Raw genomic sequence first — 22,501 nt, 5'->3', positions numbered from 1 at the left:
ATGGTTCTTGTGTTTGAGCTGCACGGTTTATTTGCCTGCAATTTATTAACCCAACACTAAGGAAATAAACGGATCTCCGGGAATGCCAGGAAATGAAGCAAATGCTAGGCATCATTAACCAGAGAGGGAGGATTTGGCGCACCCGAACGAACGCGTGAAAAACTAAAAAAAAAAATAGAAGGGAAACGTACGTACATCGCGAACAATCGCGGCAGTGCAATTTCCTGCCAGCAAACAGTTCTATTTTCCGCTCCGTTTTTTTTTGTTCATATCCATTTCGTTTGACTACCGCGATCGAAAACGTTTCTCTCCTCCGCGATCGTACACTGGCCCACACACACACACACACATATATACGCCCAATTTCCATCCGTTTTTCCGTTTTTCCTCCCGCTACGTTCTCACGCCAATCGATAGCTATTACCCCTTCTTGTTAATCGCAGTTCCGCTTCGCCAAAGAACAAAAAAAATGTAGTGATACAAATAATAGTATATATTTTAATATGATAAAAACTTCAACATTTGTTTTCCCTTTTCTCTGCTCTATGTACAAGTCCTTTCCGAGTACGCGTATGGGAGTGTGTGTACTTGTGTAGGAGTGTGTGTGTGTGTTTATTGCATGTTGTTGCTGAAATCAGAACCACACTTGGCTGTCTGGCATTACGGATCTACAGCACACGACGCGGCATCATTTCGGCATTTCTACATCTACGCCACCTACGAAATCAACCAACACCTGCGGCGCATTTCGCATACGGTTGATCTCCCGTTTGGTTTGGTTGGAAAGTCAGGGACGGGGGTTTTTAATTCAAATTTATTGTTCAAAATACAACGGCGTCTCCCCGCCCAAGGCGCGGCGACGATAACCTCACTTCCATTGCCATTATTCCAATGCGTCACAATCTGCTGCCCGGGGTTTTGCTCCTCGGATTGCTTGCTTGCTTTTGTTTGCTTCAAGCCATTCTTTCGATCCCCGCCCGCGATCATGCAGCCCGCGATCGACGATCGTATAGTTACATAAATTAATCGCAACTGTCAGAATGATGTAGACAAAGAAAAAACCGTCGAAATAAAGTCGTAACGGAAGCGCAACCCATCGTTAAAAAAAAAAATACACATAAGAAACATCATACACAGAAATCACGTCACGTCACACACACGCACATCCACACACACACACCCACCCACCCACACACCATGGGGCGGAGGTTGGTGCATCCTTTAGGGCGCTCCTTCCGGTTGCGTCCCGAGTGGTGCTTGTGACCGTCGCCGCACGGCACTATGCTGATCCGCCTCGGTTCTACTGCTACTGATGCTGGAATCGAAACTATCACTAGAAACGGCGCCTGGCTGACTAGCGGCGGTGGCAGCAGCAGCAGCTGATCCCTCGATCGTGCTTACGCTGACCATTTTGCTGACCACTCGTGGCGCATCACCGACGTCCGGCATCGGTGTAACGGTGGGCGTACATTGCGCGGTCTTCACCGGCTGTCGATCATCGATCGTCGTCGATCGAAGCGCAACATCCGGGGAAAACGTTGCCCCGGTCACGAGCGCCGGAGCTGCAGCTGGTTGCGAATCTGCCGCATGTTGTTGCTGCTGCTGCTGCTGCTGCTGCTGCTGCTGCTGTTGGGTTGTAAGTACCACCTCGGGGAAAAAGTTGTTCTCCTCGTAATTGCGCTGGTAGTTGCTACGCCGATCAACCGCCGATGGTTCACGGCCACGTTCCGGTTCGCCACCGTTCAGCGATCCACCGGCATCGTCCACCAGCGTGGTTCGCTGGCGATTGTGCACAAATCCGGCCGCCGCTCGCATGATCGGTCGCATCCCGAACACGTTGCTGTTGCCGGGGTTGTTGTTGTTGTTGTTGTTGGCGTTGTTGGCGTTGTTGGGGTAGAGATTGGGGGCGGTCGCATTTCCACCCAACATGGCCATACCGACGTTAAGGTTCGAGCGCAAGTACTGCACCCAATTGCGGGCGATATCGCGCAGCGACGTGTTCAACCCGTTGATGTTGTTCACGTTCAGCGTGTACAGGCTGTAGCGCGGGATGCGATTCAGGATGTCGCCGATGTTGTTGTTGTTGTCGTTCTGGCGCCGCAACATGCGCAACAGGTTCGTCCACTGGCCGCCGTAGTTTTGTGCGACGGCCGCCGCAAAACCGAGCGTCACCTGAATCGGGCGACGGTTTAATCCTTGCTGTTGCTGTTGCTGCTGTTGCTGCTGCTGCTGTTGGGTGTTGTTCGCTCGTTGTTGTTGCTGTTGCTGCTGCTGCTGCTGTTGTTGGGCGCGCTGTTGCTGAAAGGGAGCCTGCTGGGCTTGGGCTTGATCGTTGCGCGTTTGAAGGAGGATCTGTTGGAGTTGCGCCTGCTGGATGATGACGGGTAGCTCATAATGATGGAAAAAGTAGATCATTGAGTGCTGTAACAAGCAGAGAGAGAGAGCACAAAATGTTAAAAAAAATCCCCAATTATGCGTTAAGGAGCACGCATTCGTGTGCTCGGTTTTGAGTGGCTTTAGGAAGAAGAAAAAAAAAACGATAAGCCGTAAGAAACCGGCACGTGGGAGAGATCCTTTGTGAGCCGGATGTTTTGATGTTGTAAATTCACTAATCATTCTTAAGCTGCTTATATTAATGTACGCCCAAGGAGAGCTTCCATTCGAGTGGTGAACGCTACAAAATCCCATGATTGACTCTCGTGTTTCGATTCCCTGCATCGATGCAAACTTTCTTTGGGGAGAAGGAAAAAAAATTATACAACAAAATGGAAACAAACTAACAAACAGTTCACGGGCAGCTTTTTGTTTTCTGCAGCAACAGTTTGTTTGCCTTTCCACTTCCAACGCCCCGAGATCGGTCAATTACGCGAGCAAATTTTTAATCCGCTTGTACAGCTCCCCCCCCATCCGCGCATCCTTGTTAGCTTATTAGCAGCGGCAGCCTGGCGATGTGATGTATTGTTTTATAATTGGATCCGTACTCATCCATAATGTATAAATAGCATTAGCGGCTGGGTTCGGGGGCACTTTGCCGCCTTGCGTTCCTGCATCCTATCCGATCCGATGCACTTTCTTCATTTTTTTTCTGCCGGTGTTGGTGCATTCCAGGTTGGTGTGGAAAACAAGGAAATGTGGTGAACGAAAAAAAAAATACACCACACCATCACCCGGCGGGCTTAATCGGCGATGGAAAGCTTATTGCCCGGCTCTTGAGGCGTCAGTGAACGATCGGACTTTGCGCGAAACATTCCCGGAGGACGGTGAAGTGAGCCGCGACACGCAAAGGAATAAATGGAACCGAAGAAAATTCATCCACTCCCCCTTGGGGCGAAAGGAGCATGATAGAGAGAGAGAGAGAGAAAGAGAGAAGGACTTTGGAGGGAGTCTACCACCGATCGACGAATGAAACTTCAACTTTTATTATTCGTTTACTGTATGATTAATGATGGAACTTTCCCCATTCTTTTCAATCCATTGGCTTTCCTGCTGCATGCTGCTGCACGGGCTCTCGCAGGCTTTTTTTTTGGGACGGGAGTTGAACCGAGCTACCTTCTCAAAGCGAGGTTAATTCCACGTGTTCATTTCGAATTATTTTTGTTATTTGCTTCTTCACCACTTGCTTGGTGTGGCAACGCGCGAGCAGGAAGTTTGTGGCAGGTTCGTACCGCGCCGGTTGTACGCTGCTTCCCAATTATTCTCGCTTGCTGGAAAATCCCCGAAAGGGCTCGTCGGCGCCAGCGCAATTCATCTCACCTCACGGAAGCTGCTTTCGAGCGCGTAATGCTTCTAAAATTAATTGGATTAAAGGAAGGACGTTGCCTTTGAAAATTACGCCACCCAGAAAGCACCCCGAGAAGAGATCGACGGTGTGTCGTGGCGGGCGACCCGGGCGGCCCGGGGCTCCTTCCTTTCCAATCGGGCTCAATTTTGGAACCGGTTTCCGCGAGTCTCCTGTTCTGAGGGCCACCACCTTTCGTGGGCTCGTTAAAGTCAACAGTCGATTGGCTGCCAAAAAGCGACATCCATCAGGACGCCTGAATGTGACACAAACACACGGTCGCGGGAGGCACGGAGCCTCGGGAACGCGCAGGGGGTGGACGTATCCTTTTTCACCACCCTTCCCTTCTAACTAGCCCAATTACCGCCCGTGTAGAATAATTCTGAAATGCATTCCCAAATGCGTGGCTGGGGCGAAGCGGCTGAGAACCAAGTGCTGGGTGCGTCAACTTCCCAGCGTTAATATTTAATCGTCCCATTCATTGGAACGCCAGCGAGGACTCGGTTTGTATGTCTCCTTTTCTCTCTCTCTCTCTCTCTCTCTCTCTCTCTCTCTCTCGCGCTCTTTCTGCCACATCAATTAGCGAAAGCGTGTTTCAATTAAACCACCACCACCGTCACCAGCCGTTCCGAAGAGGACGAATAGTTTGTGCGCCCGTTGAAACAACTCTGCCCCGCGAAAGTGACAGAGGAATTTCCGATCCGAAAACTTTGCCTAATTGGTAATGAAATGACCGCGGGGTCGCGCGACAGCACCGAACGAAAAACTGGTTTGCCAGAAAAGCTGCACCAATCGTTTAGACAGGCTACCGAGGAACCGATCGGTTACGGTGGGAAAGTTTAGCTTTTCCTCCATCTGAGCGCGTATCAATAATGCACGGGGGGGGGGGGGGGGGGAGGCGGCGCGCGTGTAATTGGGCAACAGTGCGTGCGTGGGTGAAAAAGTAGGCCCACCTTACGCAGTCGTCCACACGAGCACAGGCGCGTCAAAAAGGTGGGCCGGAAAAAGTGCTCAACAAGCTGGTGAAATTATAAATTGTTATCAAAGTATCGAAACCGGAAATCAACCGGAAAAGGAACCAACGAACGCGCTAACACACACACACACACACACACACAAACACGCACTGAAAGCACGGTAAATCGGTCGCCCTCTCGAATGTCTTATAGAAATGGATTGCAGCTAAAACGGAACGACACGGGAGAGATTTGATTATTCAACGGTTCCAAAAGCATGCCGAGGTTCGGTTGGCACCATATTGTTTTGTCACATTTCTGCTTCCCCCCGCAGTGCACTATGACGATGGTGTTTCACTCCACCCACAACCACCCACACCCCCACCCACACACGTTACGGAGATGAGCACGTGCTTTGGGTGGTTGGCTGCGCGCGTGTAAAGCAAAATTTGTCATTTCCACGGACGAAATATCCACCGCCGGCTGGCCAAGATGAATTTTGTGCAACATTTTCACTCCGGTGGCTGGCAATGACAAGCTGAGTTCCTCCTCATCGGAAGCTGCATTCACGTGGCCGTGTAATTATATTTTTCACGTGGCACCGGAACTCACCCTTCGTTCAGCGGCCGATTCAGCGGTGGTTCAGGTGTGCTTTTTCTATGCGCTGTTGGCGGAAGGAGCATGGCGCAATCTTCGCTCGTACTTTTGCTTTATGCAAATTCACCTAAAACACAACGTGGAGGTGGGTGGGTGGTGTACAACCACCTACGCGATGATGATGACGCAATTGACGTGCTTCAACAGGTACGGAAAACTGTCAAAACCAGGAACATATGGGTGTACAAAAATAGCAATGCTTGCCCCTGGATACAGAAAGATTTATTTCTGTTTCGGGAAAAAAGGAGCTATGAAATTGGGTTTGGGTTTGAAGTAAAAAAAAAAAAGCTCAAATACCTGTGTGCAAATCTCGAGTACAGCGTATCAATAAAGCTCATTTGAGACAGGAACGCACTCTGATTGAAGCCAATAACAATAGTTCAATTAAAACATGATATCAGAAATTAACAAAACACGCCAGGTTGCAGTAATTAGACGAGCCGTCTTTACCACACTAACAACACAAGAAACTCCGTAATATTTAATATCGGTTTCCACAGCCACTAAACCAAGCCGAAGGTTGCTGCTAATTTATCAGACGTCATGCTTACCTGTATGAACAACCACGAAGTGACCAACGCCAGGCTGCTGTACTGTCCATTGAAGCGGTAATGGTAGGCGTAGAACGAGAAGTGATACAAGTAGAAGAACCTGCGGAGATGAGATGAGAACACAGATCGAGATTAATTACATCAAGTGCACGGAGAAGGCGCACTTCAAACGCTTCCGAGAGAGCGAGAACCCTGGGTGTGTGTGTGTAGAAGAAAAAGCCCGCCCGATAAACATTTGCCCCCCTTTTCGATCGCATTCGGTGTGCGATCTTCGGTTCGGCTAACCTCACAGAAAAGATGAAAGCCGTTCGCAAAACGCAGCACCGACGTGCACGAATAAACAATTAAATATTGAATAGCTTCCGGGAAAACGTTTCGAACCTTCCGCCACTAATAGCCGCTAGGCCGACAGCTTCATCCTCCTTCGTCGGTGGGCATATTATTACAAAATTCCGATCCCAGCACGGGCGGGAGTGAAAGTGAAAGTGCAGAAATTGGAGACTTTTCGGACGGGGAGGGCTAGATGTCGTCACCATCGCCATCATCACCATCGAATGCGAGGATGTGGCTGCTTCCGTACGCATGCCTTCCAGCTATTGCGCTGGTATGGTTTGGTTGCGGGGGCCTGGGTAAATTGACAAGCAAAAGTACGATTGACGGGTTCCGGTTTCCTATGGCATTTTTTCTTCCAACCGGCAAGCCTTTTTTTTTTCTCGGGATCTGTTTTATTTTTTGACCACGGGTTGCCAACGAATCCCAAGATCATCCTGTGTCCTTTTTTTTGCCGACAACACGGGCCAACGCATCGCATCGGTTTTATCGACGTTTTGCTCTTGTCCAAAACCCTTGCTTTCGAATTCGGGCACGAAACAACCTCGCCGTTGTTCCGAAAACATGCACAACCGCTGCCTGTCTGTCGACAACGCGCGTATAAGTGGCCATAATTTTATGAAGAGGGTTAATCGAAGTAACATCATCTTCATCAGCGTCACGCGTGCGCGCCGGCTTCGGTGGGGGGTATTATATTTAGGTCAAAAATTTATTCAATTTCGGCGCTGCCATCCTTCGACCGAAACATGGCGACATGGAGCCGGGCTGCTCGCGTATCCCTTTTTACGGTGGGGCGAGCTCTGTCAATAGGCAATCGACCCGGTCAAGAATGTCCGAACCGGTCGGTCGATTGAGCCACCGATCGGTGCCGTCGTCGTTGTCTTTTGGGCCGTTGTCAACCGACCGACCGTCCGAGGAAAGCACAAGCCGGTGATGAGCATACGTTTCCAGAAGGATGATGCGAGGTGGTTCGCGGATAGTGCCCCGAAACAAAAAAAAAAGACGAGCGCATCATTTGATTTGCCATATTTTGGCGTGTTTCGGCGACACAGCTCGATTGCTCGACCCGAGAAAAAGGTAGCCCACGTAAAGGGAAGAAGAAATCAGATGGTTTTAAATATTTTATTTGCTCACCGAATGCCACACCGAGTCACCGTCGTTAACGATATTTGTGATGGGTTTTCGACGTGGTGGGTCCTTCGTCAAATCACGAGTAAAACGACGAACCGTTTCCTCGGCGGTGGCAGAAGGTCGCACACAAAAAAAAAAAGCCCACAGAATAAAGATGGACGTAGCAGCGTAATGGAGCGAAGAAGAGCATACATACACGGAGAGGGCTTTGGTCCGATTACTCAACCTTTTTTTTTACCCCCATTTCTTCCGGCTGTAGTGCAGTGCGAATGCAAAGCCAGGATAAGCAGCAACATCGCCCGTCAGTGCATCGCAATGGTAGCCGGCTCAACATTTTTATGCAGATGCCGAAAGACCGAACGACAGTGCAAACCGGCCGGGGTTGAAGTTGAAACGAAAGAAGAAGTAGAAAAAAAAACCCCGAACACCAACGGCGTCCCTTGGATGGGAAAGACTGCCAAATCCCAGCCAGCCGGTGCTAAGGATCCTCCCGAAGGACGAATGCTAGCGCTCCCGGAGATTCCGCCAGGGAGACCTGTTGCTTCCTTTTACCCGAGTTGGGGTTTTAACAACTCGCCTACAGCCGATGGGCAAGCTTCACCACCACACCGCTCGGAATCTCTGGATGCGATTTTCATCGGATTATGCAGTGCTGAAAATCTGAAATCTCCTCCAGAATACTTAATCATACGGCGTGTGCCAGTACGGGCTGCACACGGGTGGTCACGTCGAATGTGACGTGAAAGTTGCTCCGAGTTTCGGTTCTGAATAGGTTACTGAAGTGTGGGTTGGTGATGGAGGCCACCCCACTAACGCCATTCCTTCAAAAAGGGAAGATTTCCAGCAACCCAGTCGGTGAAAGGCCTCACGAGCGCTTTCGTAGTTCAGAGGCTGCGCTACCGGCGATGGTTTTCCCTCGCACCCGTGGCGGGAACGAATGATAATTGACACTAATTCGATAGTTCGGTCAGTGAGAAGGTTAATTGCACACAGTGGCCTCCTCAAAGCCAACAACCAACCCAAACCCCGGGGATGTTTCGTGCCGATGGTTCCGATCCGGCAAGCCGGCTGTTTCGGCACGAAAATGCCGGCTAAAATCAACGGTGCTGCTGCTTTTTGGTGCACTCTCAAACCTAAACCGGGTGGATTTTGCTGGTCGCTTGCACGACGAGTGCAGTGCACCCTTTTTGGAGGAATAAACACCCTTCTTCACGCTCAAAAGCTTGGCCGAACCTCCAGCGGGACCAGCATTTGGTGCACTTAGTTAAGCTGTGCACTTTTCAGCGCAACAGGAGGAACAAATAAGCGCTGGAAAAAGGCATGATTTCCGGTTTATGGGGTGCATTTCCGGTCGGGATGCATGCGTGATTGCATGCAGGAGCGTTTGTAGCAGTTGCAGTTTGTTAAGCGAGCAAATGAATTAATACAGGATATTACGTGAACCATTAGCTGCTAGGTTGGGGTCGCATCCGATTCAAATATGAATCAAAAAATTTAAAAAAAATAGACGACAGCACAAAAGAAAATGCACAAAAAATAATTACTGTATTCAGATGAAGAAAAAATGAACGATAATTATAAATTGACGAACCTATCGGCCCAGAGTGCGCTATATTTGCTTGGGTGAGCGATCATAATTAACACTAGCATGTTTTTTTATTTTTAAAACCCAACACACATTGTGTAGCTTACGTGCGTTAATGAAGCGCGGTTGCTTTAAAGCAGCTCACTATCAACATTAACCGGCAGCGTTTCGGTTCAGTTTCGAAGCACCAGTTAAAGAGTTGCTTTACCACTCAGGTGCGCCGTGTTTTTTTTGTCGCCTGGAGAGAAGAAGGAAAAAAACCCACCCCTGTTCCAGGCAGCATTAATCCACTCGGGCCGGGGAAATGAATTTGAATCCGTACGATGGTGACACAAAAATTGTAAAACGCAAGCAATGTTATGCTCCCTCATTTGAGCTGCGAATCGAATCGCCGCAACGATCGGGAAACATTCCTTCCGGCGCATGCCGTTCCACCGTTACACGGGAAAACACGGGAAAACCCATCCCACCCACACACGGTTGAGCTTTAGCAGCGGGGGGGGGGGAAATAAGAAGAAAAAAAAACGAAAAATGAAACACCACCATAAAAACCGGGACGCGCAAAAAATAAGGAAAAATGTCGAAATTAAATATTTCCCAGCTGCAGAGAGCATGATTTTCTGGGGATTCTTTGCCGGGCGCATATTAATGGCGGGCGCATATGAACAACGTTCGCACGTTCCGTGAAAGAAAAAAAAACCCCCCGTGGCGTGTTACCACCGATAACCGATATCAGCGCAACCTAAAATAGGCACACAAGTGGAGCAACAACGCTGGGCGGCACCGCGGGATAATTGCAACAATGAAAAATAACCGTAAATGGTAATTCTTTTATCGCCATTTCCCTCCGCTCACCGAAACATATTCATAACTGCCAGCGGAAGCTACACAAATGATGGTAAATTAAAAAATACCATTTTGTTGCGCCGTTGGGCGAGAGAAGCTGGCGGTGGTCTAAAATGTGTGACCCCAAACCCGCTGCCGAGCCGTTAGCGAGAAAAAAACAGGCTGTTATTGACATGAAATGTACGAGAGCTACACATGCACGCACACAACCAACCAGTGTTTCAGGTATTAAATTACACGGTTTCGATTGAGTTGCGAATCCCAAAAATTACCGCATAAAAATATCAATTTCGTGCATTGCCCACTTCAAAGCGGAGCGGTTATTCCCAACCAACTTGTTGACTATTTCACCGCAACATTTCATATTAGTGTTCAATTCAAACCACTCACTCGATTGGGGGGACAGAGAAGAGAAAAAAACACATCGTCCACATTTTCCGACTGTGTTTCGGAGCATTAAATTCTCTTGTTCTTTTCCCTTCCGCGTTGAGCTAACGAGCAACGAGACATTACCGAGCACTTAGTCGCCATGTGAGCGCTATTGTCAAAATCATAACTTCACAGCAACGGAGAGCAAGCGGCGCCTAATGATAGTGACCTTCTAACAAACTAAAACTTCTTCCTGCCGACGCGGCTTTTAACAAGCCACAATTATGAAGTTATGAAGCGAACGGCGAATGCCCGAAGACTTCCTGTGAGTGAGATGTTTTAGTGTCAAGTGTCGGTTTTGGGTGGTGCACACTAACGCGCAGCCGGACGAACGTTTTTTCGCCAATACCGGTGTGCTGGGGCTGGCTGGGAGATGATCTCGATTATGTAAGTTAAATGTCCCGAAACGTGACAATATCCAGCACATCCAGCAGGCAGACGCGCGGGGCCGTATGTGTACGAGAATCCAGCGATAAAACCAATTAATATAAATGTAATCTCTTAATCCAATCATCACATACGGCCAAGTCCTGCCGCCGCCTCGTATCGCTAGTTCACAATTTTATCGATGCACGCTGGCCTGGCGTTTCGGAATGGAAGCTCTATCCTAACCCTGACGGACGGTTGACAATAAAAAGGGGTGAAGAAAGTCAATCTCTGGTTGTTGGGGCTCGAGTCGAACCACCTCGGAACTCGGACGTGCGCGTTGGGTGATGCAATGGACCATCATCGTGTGCCTCCACCGACACGGATTCATTAAGAAAACGCCACCTAAAAGACAGCAAAAATACAAAGATACCTACGCCAGCAGCTCGACGACGAGCTGGGAAACAGTCGACCAGAAGATTGGTCCGACATCCGAGCACATTGATGGTCGCCAACTCATTTGCCATTTCAACCGCACTAAATTATAATCCAAATCGAAACGCGTCCACCTGTGTCTCCGCGTGTGTGTCGCAACTCGGCACAAATCTCTCGCAGGTGGCACACATCCACACCGGGATTTTAATAGTGACCGTGTTGGAAACACACAAGCCCCGTCTTGTCTGCTTAGGAGCAAGGACACGTGAGCTGTGGTGGCCTGCCGGATGGTGGATCCTGTGAGCGTTTGGTGGAAATTCCGTGTCCGGCAGCGTGCGTTCGACACGAACGAGAACACGATACGAAATGCGAAACACCACACAATGACGCCAACCATTTGGACATTGGTTCTCGTTGTACGGACATCCTGCCAGTACTACCTTCCACTGCGCATTCGAAGGACTCTTAATTTTCTATTTTAATTTAATTTCTGAACACTGTATGTGTGCCTCTGTGTATGTGTGACGGTACCAGCGAACTCCCAGCGTTCAGTGTTTTGGAATGTGACCTGACCAATCATGCGTACCAATCGGACGAAGGACCGTACTGTCTGCTACGGGCATACGGTGTTCCAACCTCATTGCCATCGGATAGGTGGAGGCGAGAGTTTGGTCTAAAATCCTCGCGGCCACTGGCCACATCCTAGCACGTGCATCCACACACACACGCACACACACACACACGCGTCTCTCAGTTCATTTTCTACGAGGTGCACCCGAGGGTGCCACCGGAAGTCAAATCACCGGCCTGGCCAACCCTCTCCCGAGCTACATCGTTTATTTCCGCATTATCTTCGTATACCCCGGGGCGTTTGGTTGGTGCCAGTGGAAAGGCGCCTGGAAAAGCGCCCGAATGGGTGGTTTGGGTGGGCCAGGGCCAATGCAAAACTCTACACAGCTTGCTTGCAATTAAGCGAACCCAACCCCCTTTGTGGGAGCTGGAGTGCAAAATCGATATAGATTGCGTATAATTTACTCGCCTTTATCGTCGCACATTTAAATTTTAATTGAATTGTTCCTGCTACGTGGGATGGAGGGCTCTTTTTTTCTGTTTGTAGTTGCCGTCGTTGTTGTTGTTGTTGTTGTGTGCACTTTTCATGCTCTCTACTCACGAATCCTTTCGTCCTTTCTTCACGCAACAAAACCCGTGCCCGATGAAGTAAGCACCCACGGGCGGTTGCTACAAAACAGAACAAAGCAGCAAAAAGAAAATCCCCACCCCCACCGGCAGCTAAACGAAGCGCGGTTGTAATAATTCTGGCACGGTATTCGAGTGCGACGAGTCGCTTTGTTCGCGCGCGCACACACACAGTGCTTCGGTGGGGGCCCAAATGGTTGCGGCCGTCCTTCTTTTTGCCCCTAATGGCATAACTATGTTAATGCCGTAAGTATCAACCGCAACCCGAACGATCTGGCCGCCGGCCAGCCAGTAGTAGTGCCCCGGCAGTTCAATAATTATTATTTGCCATAAATTTATATCTTCATCGGGCGCGGGTCCCGTCGTCAGCGTCGATGGATACCGGATGAATATGCGGGGGTGGACCGGTTAATAGCCGCCGTCGTTCGTCGTTCGGAGCCCGCTAGCATATATCAAAACGGGCGTCTGGCGTTCACCGGTGCTTTCGCGGTGTTAAGTTTACAAACTTTCGCATCCACGGGTAGCACCTGAGAGGCACGTGATTTGGCCCAACCGCCGAAGACCGGAAAACCCTGTGGGTGGTGGCTCTGTTAACAAGCCCCCGACACGAAGCACGAAGGGTGGTGTTTGCGTCCACGCCCAGCTCTTCAATACGGCAACGAAAATAGACGGGAAACTGGCGAGCCCCTTCCGAATGGTGGGACGGGCGAAGGATATCATAAATTCTATTTCCTTATAGCGCACTCAAGCGCCGCCGGTGGTTCAACAGACTCTCGCTCTCTCTCTCTCTCGAAGCAGGAACTCTCATTCCATTCGTTCCATTCGCCGCTAAATGCACCAACAGGTTGGTCCGTCCGTCGAAAGTAGGTGCGTCCGTTGGTGCTCGGTTGCGAAAATGGGGTGGGTTTTTATTGCGCACCAACATCGGGATGGAGGGGGAGAATTCGCGAAGGTCCGTTCGAAAAGGCGGACACACCTGCTGGTGGCCGTTTGTGATGCCCCTTTGGGACCCGAATGTGTCGACTAACTCGCGACCAGCGCATAAGAAGCGTAGAACAGAAACCGTCCACTCGACAGCGCGGGTCACCAATATGGTTTTTGCTGGTGCTTCTTCGATGCGGGTCAAGTGACCAACAGCGAGAGAGAGAGAGAGAGAGAGAGAGAGACACCCACACGCAAACGCAAACGGACAACAGCTGTTTGCATATTCCATTTTTAATAACTTCATTTGCAACCGAGACGAGTGGCTTCAAAACGTCGCGGAAGGCGAAATTACTGCGCCTGTGGTAACGGTTTCATCGCACCCGCGCGCCGTAAATGAGCCACCAAAAATTGGCAAACCAGGGGTGCGTGGGTGGGTGGACGTTCTCGGAGCAAAAAGAGACGGGGCAGATGTTTGGTTTGTTTGTTTTCTTTTTGTCTTCGTTTGCGGGGAAAAACCCCGTTGTTTGGGTTGTTTGTTTTTTTTTTTTCCGCGCCGTCCCAACAGCGAAAGGGAAATTAAGCGCCCCTGGAAGGAACTCTTGGGTGACGAACGAAAAGCGTGCAAAAGCGATAAAGCCATTCGGGCCATATTCCATACCGAAACCGTACACATGCATGCGCGGTCGTTGTGTGAACCTGACGGAGGCTCGAACCTGCCAGCGATCGGAAAAACATTCATCGCCATTATGAGTGGAGGCATTAGTGAATCATAATTTATTGTAATACCATTCCGTCGTGCGACGCCATCCCCCCCCGAAGATGGGGGGGGGGGTGGAAAATTCCGATGCTCCCGAGAAGCGAGCCATTTTCCCTGGAGGAAATTCATCCCGTGCGCCCTGGCCCTCGCAGGCATTCCTTTTCCAAGGTGGGCACGCGCTTTTTTGGGTGGGAGCAATTTGTGAGGTGGCATGACGAGAGAAGAAGAAGAAGAAGAAGAAGAATAAGAACAAAATGATGGGAAGGACGCTCCAGGAGGCCCCACTCGCTCGCAGGGACTGAACCCGGGCGGGAACATGGAAAGGCGGTTTTGGCGTTTTTACGATTGTTATTTTTATGAGGGCTTCGGCAAATACCGTTCCTTCTTGAACGGTGGGCTGATGCCTCCCGGGTTTTCCGCCTCGTTGGCACCACAATCGACCGATCGACGCCGTATATCGTCGTTTTCCACGGGCGCGGGCGCGTAATTCGCCGGTGGTTCTTTGCATTTTCGAGACGCACCTTTGCATGGCTCTCTCTCTCTCTCTCTTGGGCTACTCGCTTTAGGCTCGGGGCGCGTGTAAGACCATCCATCTGGTCGCAAAACGCCACACAACGCTCAGTCGACGAGGACGACAACAACAACAACAACAGCAAAAAAAAAGGCCCACCTCCCGTAAGGTGTGGCGCGCTAGAGATAATTTATTATCGTTAAACAAACCGAAGGGATATATATGTATGGGAGGAGGGCACGTGTGGGTGGGTGGGTGGTGGTGCCGTGGCTCGTGCTGCTGCTTACTTTGACGATAGGCACAAAAAGGGCGCTTCCTTTTTCCCCACCCACCAGGCATATCCTCCGGCCAACACACACACACACACGCACACACATTGTTTAATAGATTTCCCGAATTAAACTGTTGCAAAATTTGATACTTTTCCCAACCCAGGGAGGTGAGCGAGATCAGGAGGGTGCTGATGATGACGATGACGATGACGAAGGGTGTTGCCTACTTAAACGCTGAGCGGGTGTGGCGTCGGTGGGATGAATCTTTGGCTCCTGTCCTTTTTCGGAGCGACGATGGCGACGCCTTGGCGGCACTGTTCGTCGAACATGGGGGAGTTAATGGGGATTACAACATCGGCGTATTTACCGAGCGTCAGTGGGAGCAGCAGTCATTAAGAAAGCCCAGTACCTGAAGGCTCTTTTTTGGTTTGGCGTGGGCAACAATTGGGACATCGCGAGGAGCAACGAACCACGGCCAGGGATTGGAAATTGAAACTTTTTCCGGCCTTTTTTTCTCATTGCGTGCGTGCTGTGACACGTTATAAACATATCATTTTCGGTACATGAGTGCATGAGCTGTAAGAAAATGGGACTTAAGTGTGCGTTGTTGAGATACCAAAAAGCCAACAATGTGGTGAACATAAAAATACTGCTCAATTATAAACAATTTGTTGTTTAATGCTTGTCAAGTCACAGAGTAAACATTGCCAATAAATACTCAAATGAGAGAAAAAACGCGAACATAATAAATAAATCAGCCAACACTCCTTTAATAGGTTCCAAATTTTAGAAAGTGAGCTTAATATTCTTCTTTAGCACGAGTTTAAGCGCGAAAAGGGAAATAAATTAAACAGCAATATTAGAAAGATAAGAAACCTTCAGAAAGATAGTTGAAAAATACAAAGAAGGGATCAGCAAATAAGATTTTTATATCCGATTGGATACGAAATTTGTCGAAAGAATCCACAGGAGGAAAAATGTAAGCTCCCTTCAAGAAAATTCCCATTACACCCTTCTAGACAAGCACCCCATTTCGTGGCAGAAATATTCCCATCCTTGCGGTCAATCGATGAAGCCAAACAGACCACCAAGCAACTAACCATGCGGTGGAACGATGTTGCAAAATGGGGGTTTGGATTGTTTTTCCTCGCCACATAATTATGTCCGTCTGTAACAACCCCGTTACGGTTCGCTTTCGGAAAAACAAAATTTTGCGACAACCCAATTCCAATCAATGGAACATTGTGTGTCTCGCTTCTTCAGCTATTCAGGCTGTTTGGTTGAAGGAGTAGATACGCTTTCTCCGGAGCCAGGCCTGGTCCAGGGCACTTGTCACTAGCACGCTTCGATACCCGCAGGCCAGGCACTTCGTTTGCAGCAGTAACAGCAACAGCTGCCACTGGCAATCGAACGTCGATCCACGGTTCGCCCAACGCGCTAGATACTCATTTTGATGATCGAACGTTGTTTGTTGTTTTTCTTCGACAGCGTTGCGCGCTGCTTAAAGAAACAGGAGACGATTGATTGATCCTTGGCGAATTCGAGAGGCACGCTTCCCTGTTTTGTGCCAACAACGCACAGGGGCTTCTCGTGCGGGAGGCAAACAAAAAAATCATCGCCCACCAATTTCGGGGGAGAGGGTTTAAAGATGCTTTTATCGCTTTTTAATCAACTGCCACGATTTAACCACTGATCGGATGATGCTCCCGGTACTTAGCTGCGCATCGCACCGAACCGAACATGATTGCCAATCAGCCTGCAAACCGCCCTACTGCCGCTCGTGGAAGAAAATTACGATTTCCGGGCGTATTGGTGAAAGCAACCGGATCGTACACGGTGCCAGGATGCGCGCGTAGGCAAATATTTTCAAGGACTACCGCCTCCGCGCCCGGAAAAACGTTTCCGGAACCGTTGAGGAGGACGTTTGTCCGCAAATAATTCACTTCGTGCGTTCGCTGAAACAAAACGCAATCGCATCATTGGAATTTTGGAGAAGAAAAAGAGAAAAAAAACCCCGGCGTGGTATGAAGGAAGAAACAGGAGCGCACCACGCGTGGCTCTCAAGGCGAATGACAAAAGCGGATGCCACCAGGAACGGATCCGGTTTTTTTTGGATAAACAATCGGGATAAAGGTAATAAGCTACGAATATTTGACGACATGGGACGCGGATGAGATGGCACGAACCACTGGAGCACATTCTAAGTGGCACGGATAGGTTCAATATTTGTTCAAATAATAAAATTTCGACGACGCACAAACCGACGAGTACGCCGCCGCCCGTTTTTCGGGAGGGCAAATATTGAAACAGTGAAATCGTTCGATTTCGCAAAGTGGTTTTACAGCAAGTGATTCGAAGATTACCGATGCGATGGATGCGGGCGCAACAAAACCGTCACGGTTGCTTGCTTCTTCGATGGCGGGCTGGTTGGATAGATTTTAATTTTATTTCACAGATCCACCCACCCCTGCCAGAGGATGATTGCAGGGGGCAAATATGGTTTACAGGTGTTCGGTGCCGGGTTCCGGGATTGTGAGCTAATTTTGTTTTGCTATGTTTCGAGCGCCCACTCGGTCAAATCGAACTGGGACAAACTCACCGAATGGATGATTAAGGGAGGATTTTAAACGAGACGTGAAATTCGGTTCCCCGAAACGTGCCAGAGCAAATAGTGCGACATATATCTTCGAGCATTCATCGAGCTACATAGTGTTTTTGTTTTTCGTACCTACCCACATCAAAGATGAAGCGTAAATTAAAACAAGTTAAACAACCCCGAGCGCCTTTCATACATTGTGGGAATGCGCACAAGCAAAACAACATAAGCCCCATTTTCCTCACGTTTTGTGGACGAGCAGAAGGTTGAATTGTAGCCTCTCACCACAAGACGTTCACCATGGTAACCAACAAATCATAGTGTGCCCGGCAGAGAGCACAAACGATGATGAATCTCCGGTGGCAGCACAACACGTGCTTATTTTGTCCGGTCGTCGGTGTCCTCCCCGGATCCGGCAGTATTGATTACCGGACTCGACGGCAGGACACAAAACAACCGACCAACGGCGACTGGCTCGGTGGGAAAAATGAAAGAAGAAAAAAAAAATGCCCGGGAAGGACGGACTTGTCCGAGATTCGCGTGAAGAAGGCTTGCCGGTGCTAATCTTTTTTTGCGGTTTGTGCACAAATTCTATTTATTGCGGCAAAGATCCGATCCGATATGGGTGGAAATATAACGTGCAAAAGCGGTGGGAAAAATAATAAACCGAGACGAAGGAGAGAGAGAGAGAGAGAGAGAAAAAAACGCATCTCTTCAACCACAAACAAAAACATCCCACAATCTCGGCTCGTCTGACCTTTCCGTCGGAGTTTTCGTTTTTTTATGTGCGCTCAAACGGAGCCGTGGTTTGAAGTTATTTTCTGGAATTATTTTTCAGCTAATAGTAATCTTCAAAACAAGATTAAATAAAAGCACGGCGAGAAAAAGCGCCACGCGAAAAGCAAACCAGCATTCAATGACAAACTAAAAATGAATTTTCCTTCAAATTTCAAAACTTTCGTTCGAACAATTGCGCCTCCTCCAAGCGGCTTGAATAATTCTAGCTCACGCTTGCGATTGCTGCTTCAATTATCACCAAAGTAGCAGCTTAATAATGGTTTAATCCTTCCATCGAAATGACGCAGTCCCACTGGAATAAAATTCTCGTTTTCTCTTACCGCCGTTTCGGAGCAACACAGAAGTTCAACCGTTCGGTGGTTGAACAACGCCAATCAGATTAAACTGTCAAATTGATGCTCCAGCGAGCGACGGCCACCCGCCCCACGCCATGTGACATCATTTTCCTCCCACGCCGGGGTTAATCTTTCAATTTCACAAGCCGCTTTTTGGTCACCATCTTCATAATCACAGTCACTATGGCATCGGTAGAGTGAAAGCGTGCCCTTCCCGCAGGTGCTGATTATTGAATCTTTGCAAATTAACGCAGGCAGGACCTTCGACGACCTACGATTTAAGAATCGCGCAACTCCGCAAGAACCGAGGGTGCTAGAGCACGACCATTGACCGTCTTAATTGACAATTCGAAAAGCTCTTCATTTGTCCGTTTCAAGCGCCCGGGTACGAACGAACGCCGAGGTGGGAGAAAACTCCAGGTGAACCGGGGGAGCAAGCTAATGAACCATCTTGGTGGTGTTCGTTTTGCTCGATTTCTTGGGCTTAAAATTAAAGATGCTTTTGCGCTCGAGCCCACAGGCGCGAGTGAAATCCGCGCCGATGAGATGAAGTTGATTATAATTCGCTAAAACAAAAGGAATACATTAAACGAAACGCAAACCCTTCGGTGGGTGATGGATGGATGGATCGGGGGAGGACGAATCTCCGGTTGCAAACGGTGTTCTCGATTACAGCATAACCGATCGATAGCTGTTCACCGCAACGGAAGCTTGGCATCGAACGTTAGGCCAACGAACCACCCAACAGGCAACGAAATGCTTTCCCGCAAATACAAGCAGCGCGCAACACAATCCACTGTGTTTTGCTAAGATAAAAATAACATGAAAACATTATGACAGATATGAATAAAATATGCCCCGGTAAACGGGAGCGTGGGATGGCGCACGGGCAGGCAGCGAATATTCCCCAGCGGGTTTTCCGCCCAACAACACCCGAAAGGGTCGCTTCTTTTCGGCTTTTCATCGGTGAAAAAAGCGGGCGGCCATACCAGGGGGCGGCCGCGAAAGTGATGGTGGAATTTTGCCCCCGTTCGCATGATCCTTCGGTTCGGAAGGAACACCGCCGAAGTTTTGCTTAGGCGGCTCCATCGAGGCTGGATTGGCCGGAAAGAGGAACACGCAACTCAGATCGCATTAAATCGTACGCAACGGAAGCAAAAAAGCGCCGGGCAGGCCGCAAATCATCGTTTCACCTTCACTTACCTCAACCAGTGACGTTTAGTGACATTTGTATGGCAGCAAACTGCATCGTATTGATCGGCGAACCAAACCACCAGGATGATGTAGAAGGCGGTCGTGGTGTCGTTGAAGAACTCCGACATGATGGCTTCCATGCCTGGGAAAGAGAAAGGACGAAAGGAAGAAATGTAGCTTTGTGCTTGAGTAACTCCGGCGCGCGGTGGACTTGAGCAAGATTAATCATGTGTCAGAAGCGTTCAGCATCTTGGTGTAGCTAACACACACACTCGCACAAAAAAAAACCGACTTCAGCTCGCCAAACATAAGGATACCGGAGGGAGTACACGCAAGAACGAACGAACGGACGGACGGTTGGGGCTCATAATAGGTTAAAAGGTTTCAACCTTTATCATCGAGGGGATTTCCGGTGAATTTCGACAAATTACGCACTCGAATTCCGTCGACCCCCGTTCGTTCGGGTGGCGAGCCTTCGATTCGGAGGGCACTAAAGGAACAGAAAAAAAACGACTCAAAAACCGCCCCACTTTAAAGAACTCATCACACCGACCTGAGGTACGGAAAGTTATCATCCGGCCCGCTTTTTAACAGCCCAAAAGCACATCGAGCGAACGAAATAAAAACGACAAAAACTGGCACCGGCGTGCGTGCGTGACAAAATGACAATTTAACCGTGGCCGTCAGCCGACGAATATTATTCAAATCGTTACACTTTTTAACGCTTGCCCAGGAAGTTATGCGATCGATGGTGCTCCGTTGCCCGCGGGGCGAAATGTCCGCCCGTTCCGAGGGGACCCAATGCCCACGATGAAGACATAATAAAATATGTAACGATTATGACTATGACAAATCACGATTTGACTCATCTTTCCGGGTTCTCCCGGCCCAACGACAGCACATCGTTAGCTCACATATTTCACGACGGTGGGGCGAAATAAAATTTCAAACTCTCGAGTCATTCGCACCGAGCGCTGAAATTGAGCGAAAGATTTTGCTGCCAAGCGGCACGGTTCGGTATGAGTTTGCAATTTGTATTGCACAACAATTGCGCCACGCTACCGTGTACGGGCGGGTGTGACAATATCTCGGCAGTGCAGCCGGAATTCCGCCGTGATGTATGCAACACGCAACACACGATGTGCTCGTTCGCGCTTGGACTCGACGCTTTAAAGGACACCGTCATCGAGAGGGTTTGGTCCTCGTCTGATAGGATCGTATCAAATTTAATTCACACCAACCCACCGAAAGGGCCGTGGCACTCAAACACACACACACACACACACACACACACACACACACATTCACCCCCCTATGCCAGCCTCTTAGCTACCACTCGGCGGTGGGCGCCCTTCGGTCACCGTAGTAGGGCTTGGTGCCACAAGACGAAAACGCCGGCGCAGACCCTGGGATCGTCGTAGTCCGTGCCCAGCCCAATGGCCAATGGGTTGGGCCCGGGACACACTGGGTTGGCATACGAGAACCACGGCGACAGTGGCTCTACCGGGGATGGTGTGTACATACGCTAAAATAATTTATATGTAAAACGAGCCATCGGACGTTATAATATGTGAAATAGGATAGAAGATGAATGTTTCGCTATATCAATACCATCCTCCCGGATTCGGGGTACCGTCGTCCCAGCGAGCAACTCGACCTCGGGCCCTCGGGTGTGTGTGTAAGGACACACGTATGCTTCGTTTGGGCAGCTTCCGGACCGGGCAAGGATCCTTCCCCGACGATGGGTGACACTGAACTTCATGCCTTCGGGAAAACTTAGTTTTCTCAAGAAGCGGACGACGACAATCCCACCCCCCACGCGCCGTTAACACGACTGACACCATTGCTTTTTTATACCCCTTTTTTTTGGCGCGTTTGTAAACCCGAACGCGCAAAGAGTGCATCCTTGGAGCTTGCAGATGTGTGTGTATTTTTTTTTTTGTGTGTAACAACAAAACTTACAACTCAATTATCTTTCACTCATTACGAGCGCCAACCCGCGAACACATTTTACGATTGACTGCCAGAAGGGATGGGACTCGCCACATCGCGCGTTCGTTGAACATATTTCATAAAACAAAAATGTGACACCCTGTAGCAAACGATTGCGCACCGTATTGCGAATCGAGAAGCAAACAAACCATGACGGATGATTGAATTGCATGAAATTGACGGTACAGAAGAGCGAGAGAGAGAGAGAGAGAGAGAGAGAAGGAGAAAAAAACGTATGATATGCAATATTAATTTAAAATGGCACAGCAAACACAGTCGGCAGTCCTTCCCGCGGGCTAGTCTGCCACTCGGGCTGAACGAATCGCAACCGGGGATGCTCATTTAATGCAAGAGTGAATCAACCTCCCGGCGTCATTGCACTGACGAAGCGAGAGCGAGAGAGAGTGAGAGAGACTAACTATAACGAGAAAAAAAAACCACCCACCCCAACTAAAAAGTGCACGAGCCGTAAAAAGTGACGCGAAAACAATCTATTTGATTAATTTGTTTGATTAAATTCAATATTCTTCTTCATCATAATCAAATTAACACGCACCCGAGCCGCGCTGGCAGGCATCGGGGGGTACACATCAACACCAGCGCCATCATCATCATCATCATCAGCAGCAGCAGCAGCAAAACGGAACCAGGCAACGTGATCCGGTGGGGAATGATGACAAAAACCCCCGAAGCCGGACGTCCGTGTCCGTGTGGGCGCGCAACGAGGATACGGTGTCGATATCGAACAGGCGCCGTGTCCTTTCTCGTCCTTTTAGCAACGGGTTGATGTATGTGCGGTGATAAATAACTGTCCACCCGCAGAGCCCGGCAAGTGATGACCAACAGCAAACCGGGAGAGAC

At 49.3% G+C, this 22,501-nt stretch overlaps 1 protein-coding gene across 1 annotated transcript in view; it reads right to left on the bottom strand.

Moving 5' to 3' along the window:
* Positions 1–559: 559 nt before the first annotated feature.
* LOC128722922 (uncharacterized) overlaps positions 560–22,501 on the bottom strand; it is a 43,471-nt gene continuing 21,529 nt past the window's right edge. The window contains exons 8-10 of the mRNA XM_053816614.1: positions 19,658–19,790; positions 5,943–6,042; positions 560–2,421 (exon numbers count right to left, since the gene is read on the bottom strand). Of these exons, the coding sequence (XP_053672589.1) occupies positions 1,222–2,421; positions 5,943–6,042; positions 19,658–19,790 (1,433 nt within the window). The 3' untranslated portion in view covers positions 560–1,221. The remainder of the gene's footprint in view (positions 2,422–5,942; positions 6,043–19,657; positions 19,791–22,501) is intronic.

This window comes from Anopheles nili, chromosome 3, assembly GCF_943737925.1.
Source record: "Anopheles nili chromosome 3, idAnoNiliSN_F5_01, whole genome shotgun sequence".
NCBI lineage: Eukaryota > Metazoa > Arthropoda > Insecta > Diptera > Culicidae > Anopheles > Anopheles nili.
Note: the sequence above shows the minus strand (reverse complement) of the source record. Positions and strands in the feature narration are given on the sequence as shown.